This window comes from Cyprinodon variegatus, unplaced genomic scaffold, assembly GCF_000732505.1.
Source record: "Cyprinodon variegatus isolate N-32 unplaced genomic scaffold, C_variegatus-1.0 Scaffold439, whole genome shotgun sequence".
Classification (NCBI taxonomy): Eukaryota; Metazoa; Chordata; class Actinopteri; order Cyprinodontiformes; family Cyprinodontidae; genus Cyprinodon; species Cyprinodon variegatus.
The window spans coordinates 51,161-63,767 of record NW_015150892.1 but is presented as its reverse complement, the minus strand read 5'-3'; the positions used below and the strand labels follow the sequence as shown (position 1 = coordinate 63,767).

At 36.5% G+C, this 12,607-nt stretch overlaps 1 protein-coding gene across 2 annotated transcripts in view; it reads right to left on the bottom strand.

Annotated features, from left to right (window-relative positions):
• LOC107093662 (ryanodine receptor 3-like) overlaps positions 1–12,607 on the bottom strand; it is a 101,111-nt gene that overhangs the window by 86,438 nt on the left and 2,066 nt on the right. For both annotated transcript variants that reach the window (XM_015388853.1, XM_015388852.1), the window contains 10 exons: positions 9,728–9,802; positions 8,897–8,975; positions 8,490–8,602; positions 6,259–6,358; positions 5,562–5,655; positions 4,575–4,649; positions 2,923–3,079; positions 1,665–1,829; positions 471–592; positions 182–362 (listed from right to left, as the gene is read on the bottom strand). In XM_015388853.1, coding sequence (XP_015244339.1) covers positions 182–362; positions 471–592; positions 1,665–1,829; positions 2,923–3,079; positions 4,575–4,649; positions 5,562–5,655; positions 6,259–6,358; positions 8,490–8,602; positions 8,897–8,975; positions 9,728–9,730 — 1,089 coding nt within the window. In that variant the 5' untranslated portion in view covers positions 9,731–9,802. Of the gene's footprint in view, positions 1–181; positions 363–470; positions 593–1,664; positions 1,830–2,922; positions 3,080–4,574; positions 4,650–5,561; positions 5,656–6,258; positions 6,359–8,489; positions 8,603–8,896; positions 8,976–9,727; positions 9,803–12,607 lie in introns of those variants that run through there.

Below are 12,607 nucleotides of genomic sequence, written 5' to 3'. Positions count from 1 at the left end.
CCTATTTTAAAAGTAATCAGCTAAAGCTAAACCACGGTAAGATATTTTTCCAAGCTAAAATTGATTTGATTGCTTCTATTACAGGTAAGATGTTGAGAACTTTTTTTATACCCCAAATATAAACCTATTTACAAATGAAAACATAGAATTATGCCCCGTTGGGAAGATTTAGCCCACTCACCTCCTCCCTGAAGAGATCTTGCCGTTTGATGAGTGAGCGAAGCAGGTTCTGTTTTTCCTCGTGCTCCAGCTCTTCATCGGGCTGCTTGAAGTATTCAATCAGATCGTTCAGCGTCTGCAGAACCTCTTCAACAAATCCAGCCACTGCATGCATCTCTCCTGCGGCAGCGCTGTCCAGTGCCCTGAAAGGTCAAGAGTAAAATTTGCAATTTTTATTTTGCATTCAAACTTTGCTTTTTTATTTTATTTTAAGATCTGCAGAGGAGCTTTTTGTAAATAGGGCCTCCTACTTGATGAAGTTTTTGAAGAGGAATGTGGTGTTTCGGATGATGCGAGCAGCCCGAGATTCTTCATGCTGGCAGCGCTGAAGGATGAGACCATCATCCATGTGGCCTTCAGAGTGCAGGCAGGCCTGGTAAGGAAGAAACATAGACAAGTGTATGATGTAAAAAAAAAAAAAACATTTCTCTGATTGTAAAAATGTAAAATATGTGAAAAGATTTCACTTTAAAAGTAATCTGAAGACAGCTGACTTATCTCAGCATTGCTTTAGATTCATAAAAAAAAAAAAACTCATGTTTGAAAAAAGATATATATAAAAATATATATAGATGGAGAATCATGCAGCTTGGGTCACAACAGGAAGAGAGATTTGGTATTAAACTGACAATCAACTTCACCTTGGCAGGTGTTTAGGCTTCCTGCCAAGGCTGCAGTCACCCCCTTGCATCATCACAAGGTAGCATATCTGCAGGAGGGCCCCATATTGAGCAGCTTATAAGGGACCAAACTAATTTTTCATCTCACATAAAAGAGCCAGTCACCCAATAAAGAGCAATTATCAGATTTAAATGAAATTGCTGCCTCAAGAATGATCAATAAAAATCAGCTACATAAAAAAAGTTTTAAAGTCATAAACAAAAATTAATAATTGCCCAAGTAAGGCTTTTTTTTAATGGATATTGAAGCTCTACACACAAGTTTGATAGAGTATAATTTGATAGGATAGATTTGGACTGCCCTATTAATCCCACCAGGTTAGGTTTACTCTCTGGCGGGGGGCAACTCCAGTTTATCAGGGCAAGCATCCTCGATATTTTGTGTGTTTCCATGCATGAAGGCTTTTAAATGCACCACGTAAAAAAATTATGAGAACTTGATAAAAATATGAGGAAATACTTTAAAATTTGTATCAGATGTTGCAGGGGGTGATACCCAAAAACTGCACTCAAGTAAACGTAGCACAACATCATTGTTGTTTTCCTTAAGCGAAAACAAAGTGCTAAGCAACAGATCATAACAGTAATTTTATTTTAATGGATTAAATAACAATAAAAGTTCAATTAGCAGGTAGCCACAGCATATCACAAGTTTGCCCCAGGGCCATGGATTGCAGACTTCTGGAATATGCTGTACTTCATTTAACAGCATTTCCCAAGAGAAAGATGACTGAAATGTTTACTTCTGTCGGTTAGCATATTTACCCTTCTTTTCAGGGGACCGAGACGAGATGATTTGGCATCAGGCGCCAAGTAGGAGAGCCACAGTCCAGTTGCCACGTGCATGACAAAACAGACCGAGTCACCATATTTGATCTCTGGAACTCCCATCCCCTCAATGTCCCTCTTGATACCAGGATCACCCTTTTCCTGGTTGATTCAGAATGAAAAGGATGATGTAAGGATTAGCAAATAAAAGCACATAACTATCATTCATTGAAACTGGGTTGGAAGAATGACAAAATGTATGACATAATTTGATGACAAATGGACATTAGATGGTAATCACAGGATGGGGACAAGAATCTCATTGGGGGCCGGCCTAGGGATCATTAGCTTGGCTACTTTTCAGACAGAGATGGAGCGATTCAATTGATTAATGTCAGACGCAAGCAGGAGGAACATATTAATTCAATGTTCAGCTCGATGAGGAGTTGACCTTCCTCGATAAAGGAGCTGATGGGCACAGACTGATGTGGTTAGAAGATAAAGAGATTGGCTAAAAATAGAGTAAACAAAGACTATACTTTCCCATGTAAGTATGAGTCCTCGGTAATAACTCAAGGCCTCTGGGGGAGTGGTTATTGAAGGAAGGGTCATTACTCTCTGTTGTCAGGAGTTTTATTCTTTTATAAGGCTTAAGATAAAAGGTTTCTGAAGGTGACTCATGTAGCTTATTTCTGGGAATATTTACAAGGATTAAAAGCTTGCATTGCTGGCAGAATTAAACGTACAGCTAAACAGGAAGAACAAAAAAACTGTATATTAAACTCCTGGGAAGCCCTCTTCAGCAAAACATGTTATTAAGTTAATATTAGTATCATTTTACTAATTATGCTACTTTACAAAGAGGCCCTATACTTTCTGATGCTTATACTAATTGGCATTTTTCTAAATTATTGGCATTTATTCTACATAGGTTTAGAGTAAGATGCATTATAATGTTGCTGCAGTGTTTATAGATTTCCCATCACATTTTCTGCAAAGGAGGCTTGAATTACAATGGGGATGGATGTTTGCTCTAACATGTTTACAGTCTAGTGAGCTCAGCAGTGGGGAAAAGGTCAGCTTATCATGGTGCCACAGTAGTCTGTTAGAAGCTAACTTAAAAAGTCAAGAGGTTATTTCAATCTAAAAGTTTTTTTGTCACAGCGGTATTATAGGTGTAGCTTAAAAGCCAAAATTAGGAGTGAAAACAGACCAGAGTTAAAGTCTATTTTTATGGAGTATGGGGAAAAATAACCTTAGATGACTTAAAGCAGAAAGCAGTGGCTTTGGTGTTTGAATTCTCTCTGTCCTCCAGGACCAGTCCACGGTCTTCAGTCAAGGCCAGATAGTGTCCAGTGGAGAGGTGGCGAAGGCGGAACGGCTGGCCCCATCGAATATGGCTGCCGCTCCAGCTAAACAGACAGAACGGATGTCAAAAGATATGAAACGTAAACATTATACATAAAGTACTGTAAGATTTCAGTTATAAACTGTATTTTAGGTCATATGATCACATTACTTATGACCCAGTGAGTTAGTATTTTACTTTAATATAAGGTGTGATGATTTTCCCTTGTATATTAACTGTTTCATTCGGAAATATTCAACGAAAGCTCAGTTTAGGTTTGGTTTTATTAAACTGAATTGTTGTGGATTCAGAAACCGTAAGAAAGTTTTAACTGGCAGAAGCATCAAGAACAAGACCCAATATTTACTTTTGTTTCTGTGAAAGAACAAATGCATTCATTCATTCATTCATTCATTTCTTTTGTATTTCATAATTATTCAGGCAGTTTTCTGTTGCCTTGTTCTTTAAACTCCTGTGTGTTTAACCACACAGATTGACAGAGGTGATGTCAGAAAAGCAAACGGGTCAGTGTCAGTATTTTGATTTGGTTCAACTCCTGCAGATAAACACCCACACGCTCAGTGCTAAATGTCAGCTGCTTTACAGCAACTTTATGAAGATAGTGCTGAGTTAGCCTCGTGAGACCATCCTGATCTCGCGAGCTTTTAAGATTTCACTCGCTTATCAGTCTGGAGACTCTCCGTTGAAGAAAATTTGGAGCCGTTCACCAAACGAACGTCCAATCAGCGTTGGCTTTGAGGCGGGTTGAGGTGTGACGCAACGAGAAGCGCGACAGTTCAGTCTAAAGAACATGGCGGCTTCAGCCGATGAAACTAGCGTTAGCGTGGCTATCGAGCAAGTTTTATCGGAATTACAGAGTATTTCTTCACTGAAAGAAGAGCAAAACACTGCTCTGGAGGCTTTTCTCAGAGGAAAAGATGTTTTTGCTCTTCTCCCGACTGGTTTCGGCAAGAGTTTGATCTTGTGGTTGTGTTTTCGTCGTCGCTCTGTTAGTACGTCATATGCTTCGTTGATCTGATTGGTTTATTTGGCCCGTCCATCACCAACATAGGCCAATCAGCTAACCAGTATTTTCGCCCCTTCCCAAAATTACTTCAACGGAAGGTTTCCAGATGGATATGCGGAGCAAATCCATCTGGCGGAGTCAGGTTAGTGCTGAGTTAAAGTGAAGATATTTATGTGAGAAACAACTTAGATTTAGGTAAGAAAATATCAGATTTTTACAAACCATTCCAACAAAGGTTATTTTTTTTAATTATCAAGTATCCCTGTCTAATTTTAACCTTTTTTTTTTTTTTACAATTACGCTAAAAAACAGAAGGAGCACAGAGAAATGTTAAACAGGGTTTCAGTCGGTAGTATGTAGCCGGCTAAATAGCTATGACAGCTGACAGTGGCAAGGGGGCATTAAATAGTTTACAGGGCTCAAGACATTTAAGAAAGGCGACCATTATAATTTATGAAGCTTGAAATAGTGTGTGTACTTTAGCGTTTTATGAGATGGGTTTAGATGATTTTGTCATTTTATAACATCTTACCTGATCCTGAGAGGCTCCAATCTCCAGAGGGAGCGGGCTCTTGATGCTCCCTTCCCGGCTTCATAGTTTACTATCCTTTTTGTTGGATGAAAGAAGTAAAACAATATAATTACTGCATTTACACGAAATAAAATGCTAAAAGAGATTCAATCATAAAAAAAGATTTTTGTTTGAATTGATCAAAAAGTAAAATAAAAAGAAAGCAAATGGAACCATAAATAGTTGCTTATATACAGTATCTGTATGTGTTGATATGATGCGATCTTCATGTTCTCTCAACAGACAGCTCATTTGTGAATGAATGAGCGCTCCCAATCTTAAACTTCCTGCTTCTGTTAATTCAATTTTACACAAGCAATGAGTGAAATGACTGTCTCTCTTCTCGGTGTCTCATATTAAATTAAATTAAACCTCTACTGTTTGAGGCAGATAGGATTAACACAATCGTTACTACAGTCCTTGCTAATATACCAGAATGACAGATTTTCTATACTTGTAAAAAAAATCAAAACTCATCTATTTCCATAGTATTTGGCAGATTGGCTAATCATAAATCCTGCCTGGCGTTTCTGTGAATAACTTGCTGTATTTTGGCCCATTCCTCCTGATAGAGCTGCTGTAACAGTCAGGATTGTAAGTGGCCCAGTTGTCCAACACCTTTTGACCTCTTTTCCATGCGACTGGGATCAGAGCTTTGTGATGGCTACTCCAAACATAATCGTGTTTCTCTTAAGCCACTTCATCATTATCCTTAGGGTCCCTGATGATTTTAAAAGACTCATTTTATCTTCCTGTTGATAAATTGTAAAGTGCTTTAGTCCCTCCAGCTGCAAAACATCCCATAGCATTACAACTTTGTAAGTTATATTTTATTAACCACTTTCTCAAATGTATGGAGCCTATAAAATATTTGTTCTGGTTAAAAAAAATAAATTAAATGTCCTCCTGCTTGTTGGATTGAAATCTCTTTGGCAGTTTATTACAAACCTCTGCTCCTCTTCACTCTTATCTGCTCCAGGGATCGTCAAACTCTCATCATGACCGTGACAGAGACGCATCACATGACCACCAAGCAAATACCCTTCAAAGACAGAACAGCATTCAGTTAAAGAAAAAACTGACTGAATTTACAGTGGGTACAGAAAGTTTTCAGACCACTTTAAATCGTTCTTTGTTTCATTGCACCCATTTGCTAAAATCAATAATGTTCATTTTATTGCTCATGAATGCACACATAGCACCCCATCTTGACAGAAAAAAACAACAATGTAGATTTTTTTTTTTCAGATTTATTAAAAAAGGAAAACTGAAATGGCTGCGATGAAACACAGAGTGAAAAATTGAAAGGGGACCGAATACTTTCCGTTCCCACTGTATATCGCCCTTTTCTAGTTTTAGAGACAACTCAAAAAGCTTTGCACTCATTCACTAAACTGCACTGACAAATATGCACACATTCCTATTCCAGCTGGTAGATAGGAGCTAATGGACATGTGGCAGCAGGAAGCTGGAATCAAACCCACATCTTTAAAATTGCAAAGTCACCAGTCTTTCCATTGAGCTACAGCTAGTTTTGTGTGATATATGGATGTGGGTGATGTATGGATCTTAATATTTCAAATATTGTTTGAAAATAAATATTATTCTGAAATAAAATGCCATTAATGTAGGACGAAGGACCCACCTACAGCCATGCTGCTTGATGAACAGGTCGGCTGGACGTTCCACAGGGTCTGCATGAAGGAGGCGTCCACCTGAATGTTGTCGTTGGAGTTTGAGAGATGCTGAAAGGGAGAAGCGGATTACACAGGACTTAAAACAGAGAACGATTACAGCTGCAGCATATGTGCAAACAGAACTATTACATCCAGTAGTGTTTAAAGAATAAGATATTGAAAAAAGTTAGTCAGAGTCATCAAGTAGTAATAAGGCCTGGGTGTTGCTATTAAAACAAACAAGAAAAAAACTTTTCCAATTAGTGAACCAGGGTTCGTCATCATTTAGATACATATTTCAAAAAAAAAAAAAACAGCAGCAAAGAAGTCAAACCCTGTTACAACTGTAGTTATAAGGTGCAGATTTTTTTAACAAGCAAATTTAAATATGCAGGTGCTTATCCCTAACTAGAGGATCCAGAACCAGAGGACTGATGCACGTGGATTGGTTACTGATGGAGATGATTTAAAAAAAACAAAAAAACAAAAGACAGTTCATAAATCCCAGTTCGCATCTTAAGGTTTTATACTAGTGTAGCTTCTTAGTCTTCCAAAAACATGACAATCTTTTGTATTTTAGTGAAAAGCATCTGGACTTCTTGATGTTTCACATAGAAGATGCCTTCTATGTGGGCAGGTAAACAATCCACTGTACATCGAGTTGTAAATCAGGTCAAATCAAAAAGATAAAGGCTTTGCAGATGGCTACGAAGATTAAACCTCTCTATTTAAGTTAAAATTTAAACACTTCTCACATGAGAAATAACATTCAAGATTTCTGCTTTTCAATTAAACCTCTTAAATCTTGAATTAAAAGACATTAATTCAAGATTTAGCTTGAAAAAACAAAATAATATGAAAGACTGGTAGAATAATTGATTATTGTGCTACAACTCAGTTAAAAATAACCAGAGTAAAACTATGTGGATCCCCGAGAACCTCTTCAAATGATTATATTTTCTTAAGCATAAAACTTTGTTTTAAAGTTCCTGAATTAACTGATGATGTCCTGTCAGAGGAGATATAAGTCTGGCTTTTGGCCAGCTCAGCTTTAATTCATTACCTCCCTTTCTGGAGGGGGTTGGAGAACCCAGCAGAAAATATTACCACAAAGTTTCATATGCTTGGCACGTCAGAGAGGCTCCCTTAAGGCCATTTCAGTCTCTGCCTCTCACTCGCCCTCTTGAAATTCCCCTCTCCCCTGACGCAGGACAAGTTAATTGAGGTTGGGAGGTGGAGCCGAGCTTTGGGAGACACGTCAACTTTAAACTTTTTATTTATATGGGCGAGTACTGTACAATTCAAAATATGTTTCAATTTATACAGAGATGTTTTACAGGTGATCTGGTTTTCATCACAGGTAGCAATGGAATCGACTTTCATCTTAAATTGCCCTGTCACTCTGATGGAGGTGATCGTGATCAGAGCTACAGCAGCTGTGGAGACAAATGGTGAGCTAAACCAGGTTACCCTTTATACATGGGTCATCTTTAAATAAAAGACCATCACATTCGTCGTATTGCTAAGCTTTTGCACAAAAGGCAGAGAAAAAAGATAGAAAAAAAAAAAAGAAGAAAGCTATCTAAAAATCATGACTATAGAGGAAAATAAAGCAGAATGCATGAAATAAGTAAATATTGAGAAAAAAAAAGGCAAATCTATCATATTTATAGACTTTTACTGACACCACTTATTCTTACACAACTATTACAATAAGTGTTGTCGGTGACAGGCCTTCACAACATTAATAGATCTCTAATATGAGCTTGTTGAGAGTAGGAGTATCTATTTTCGTTTGCAGCACATTGCCACGGAAATGTGTGAAACGGTAAGCGTTCAGTTATAGTTTATGTAAGATATTATGAAAAAGCATGGCTTTCATACAAACTGTGTTCTGTTCATTTAAAATCTAATAGATAAATAAAATAAGACGAAACTCTTGTAGGAAATTATTGCAAAGGAGTGAAACTTTTTTCTTAAAATGAGACTTTTGTTTGAGTAGAAATGGTAACTTTCAGCTCACAAAGTTATTGTGTAAAAAGTAATGTAAATTTCGAAGTTTATTCAATGAAAACAAAACTGTTTTGAATATTTGCTGTCTAACAAAGTTACACTTTAAAAGTAATATATTAAAATTAACTGTACGTCTAAAATTGACATGTCCTAAAAACATTTAGAGGATTTTTTAAATGTGACTTGCCAGATATCTCTCAGTGGACACGCTGACGAGAATCAGATCGTCTCCGATGCGGACTTTCTCTCCCTCGGATCTCTGCTTGGATGCAGGGTGAATTGTCCACCAGCAGGATTCTCCTGAAGACACAAATGCATTAAAAGAAAACTCAAGCTGTTAATTAGGTGCAACCTGAAAGCTTAAGATGCTCTGATAATGCATGTTTTTAACAGCTCCACTATGATTAAAAGGCTTTAAATTGTTGTTTGAGAAAGTAATTATGCAAAACTTTCTGTGTCTGATAAATTAGCTCAAATGGAAAAACTAAACAGCACAAATGGAGTTGTTATATTTTAACAATATTAAGTATTTATTCCATCTCAAGGTTAGTTCAAGCTGATTCATACCCATCCGGTGCATTAGTCATACTGTACCTATTGAATCTTCTTGCAGTCCGACATCAAATGACAGCTTGTCTGTCAGAGACCTTGATGTCTTCAAACAGGTCAAGTACTGGTGAGTGAAAAATGAATTAGTGTAGTTTCAAAGGAAATGGAACTCTGAGGGATTTTCAGTTCATGAAAATATGAAGTGTGATGCAAATTCAAAGATATTATTGGTTTAGAAGGTGGGATGTAAAGTTTTAGTGCTGAATAATCAGTATATTAATTCATTAGTCATATCAATCCATCTACTGGTCAACTTATCAATGATAGCACTAAAACAGCTCAGATTTTCCTTTCTATTGCATACTGTAGGTTTCACAGGTAAACTTCTTTTAAAGAGGTCCAATGAATTCCTTCATTTATCTTATTTATCATATCAGACCAAATTATTGATGTGTGCAATGAGTAATTATAAAAGTAAGTATGGAAGTATAGGAAACAACAACGGTTTCTATTGCATTGAGCAGGGTCCAAATTAGATCTCATGAAGAAAGCAGACCTGACAGATGATCTGAGAAAGGTATACTCCTAAAGTTTTTCTGTGTATATCAGAAGGAAACATTGTTTGATATTAAACTATTCATGGTTAGAAGTCAAGAGGCCTAGAAGTCATTCGTTCTAAATATCAGAGAATTAGCTGAAAAATAAATTTGCATGACTAAATTGAAAGAAAGGTTGGCAGAGTAAACTTACTTGAGACAACTTTAACAGGTTATAACAAAGTCTGTCTCCTTGGAAACCAATTATAAAGAAAGTGATGTCTGAAGAAATAAAATGCAATTGATCCTTTTTTGTAATGAGTATAATATTGGTGCTTACCATGCCGCTGAAGGAGTGACGTAGGAGGATGGCGTGACCATAGAGCAGGGTCCGGTGTCCACCTCCCTGAGCCGCCTGGGCAAAAAACAAACAGGTACATATAAGTTGAAATCCCAAAATCTAGATCCTGATTAGAGAGGAAATTGGTACTTGATTCTAGGGCTGAGCACTTAAAAAAAAAAAAAAAACACAAAAAAAATGTAAAGGTTGAAAAAACAATATAAACAAGAATATACTTAAAAACTGCTTCACGTCTTTAAGATTTGGTTAATATTGTTGTAGTAAATAGACTATTTTCCAACAGGAAAATATAAAATCCAATTGAAAGATTAGGACCTATTAAAATGAGGCTGATTTTGGCCAAATTCAGCTGTATTTTAGTTCATAACGACATTGCTACCTCCCCAGTTCTTCGACCCTTTAAAGCTTTTAGGAAATGTGTCTCTAAATAGACGGTCTTTAAGCATTGTAGACTCTTTAAAGTAGCTGGTATTTATTGTACACCTGCAGTTCTACATATTTTACATTACTATTGTAATAAAATTAAAGTCTATTAATTCACTGCACAGCCCTTCTAGATTCCCTACTGATTTGATAAGTTTGCTCACTGAAAAAAGGAGAACAGTCTCAAATTTCTGTGTCATATCATTTTAAAGTGGAGAGACAGAATTAAAAAAGAAAGCAAAATTTTTTTTTTTCAAATGTTTGTGTCCTTTTGACTGCTCCAATATTCAGGGGTTATCATAAGATATTGTGAGTAGCTCACAGATTTGGCCAGGTTTTTATACCTGATGCAGCTCCTGACGTAACCAGGCAATCAAAGACTTAAACCACTTCACCACGAGGACTTCTGAAGATGATGTATCAAATACATCTTTAAAATGCAGAATAAATGTCACGGAGTTAAATAGATATTTGACCCACAAACCTTAATTCAGAATTATGGATCCACTAGAACACTTTAGTGCTCCTTTCTTTGTTTCATCCATAATTCAAAAAGATAAAAACCATTTAGACTTGCACTCACATTTACATGTGGTGCTGAATATGTAATCGGTACATCAATTAGATGCTCCTGGGCTCTGCATGTCTGTTTAAAGCACATTTACCCAGAAGTTATTTCTTCTATTTTTACCTATTTACTACATGGTAAAAACTGAAAAATGAGAAGCAGCACACGATTTCACATCTTTAAAATAATGGGATGAGTTTTAATGCCAACGAGAATACTAACTAGATCATTGTTGATTGCTGGTGTAATCTATTTAAAATGCAAGAAATATAAAGCAACCATTGTCTGCAGTGTCATCGAAAATATTTCCAGATTGGTTGAGTAAGACAAATCGAAAGGAGAGAAATGAAAGCCATCCTGTAGTGCTGGCTTTCTCCATTCCACTCCCAGAGATCCGGTTTCCTGCACATTTTAGATTGCTTTCCACACCTGAATAAAATTGCAAAATTTGCATGCAGTCAAGTTCTCCAGAGTCCTTCCAAATGATCTGATCATTTGAATTAGGTGTACTGAAGCCCACACCCACCTAAGAAAGTGCAGGACACCGGATCTTGAGACTGAAATTGAAGAAGACTGCTGTTGTGGATTAAATTTATAAGCATTCTGCTATAGAGAGCTCAGGTACAGGCCCTTCTTATTACATTAAATCAATAATAAAAGGTCTGGGACAAACTGCTGAGGTCAATTAGCATCAAATTTAAGCTCCCAAGCATTCATCGGGAGCAAGAGGAAAGATTCATATAACTGTCGCCACAAAAACATCCTGACAGTCAACCTTTAATACAACTTTTTTAATGTTCCCTATTCAGACTATAGGTTTGTGGTTGGGTCTTCGAATAAAGGAACTACCCCAAAGATAAACTGTCAAGAAACTATGGCAATATCACGTTAATTTTAAAAAGTGGTGTAGACTTACCTCAATCCTACAAAAACTATATATATAAAATTAAATTTCCTAAAAAAAAAAAGTGTGTGAACCAATTCCTTCAGGTGTATCATGCTGACCACCGACAAAAAAAGCTTTAACTCTGCAACTAAAGAAAGTTTCAAGTTCTACATCAGGTTTTAAAGAAATCAAATGCATATTTCCACATGCTAATTGTTCAACTGTAAAGTCTAAATGATGGATATTCTGCTTTTACATTAAATGGGGTTAACATAAGAATTGGAAATGTATTTTTTGTCAAGATAGCAAACTTACAAGATCAGCAGGATCAAATACCTATTCTCCCCACTGTGCCATTTAAGTCGATATCCTCCACTTTACCTTTGTGTGAGAAATTAATCCTAAATTGACAAAGTCTTCCGAGTAAAGTGTTTTTGGTGTTTCATTCAAAGTTAAAGCAAAACGAACAAGAATACACACAAACTATACTCATAATAACGATAAAAACAAACAAATACAAATATCACACTTAATGCCAATACATACTTTTCAAGAACAGAGAAATGTGTTATTTTACTAAAAGCTACATGAACCTGGCCTGGACGTGTCATATGTTAAGAGAGCTCAAGTGTAGAAATCCAAGCAATAATATATGGGTCTCTCCCATTGGAACATTTGTTTTCATATTTATCTGACGCCACAAATACAAACATTCTGTACAGAATCTGCTTCAATACTAAAGTAATTTTTAAAATTAAGTTGCACAAAAAATAATTGATATAATTTACGTCTTGCACGCTGGTAGGGAGAACATTTCTCTGCTCATGCCAAGTGTGTGTAGGCCTTTACAAAGTCCATTCTCATCACAAACAGGAAAAAATACAACATACACGAGTCAAACACCGGAGGAAATGTGGGGGGAACATAGAAAAAAAATAAGGTTATGAAAAAAAAAATTAAGTTGGATTTTTGTCATCAAACA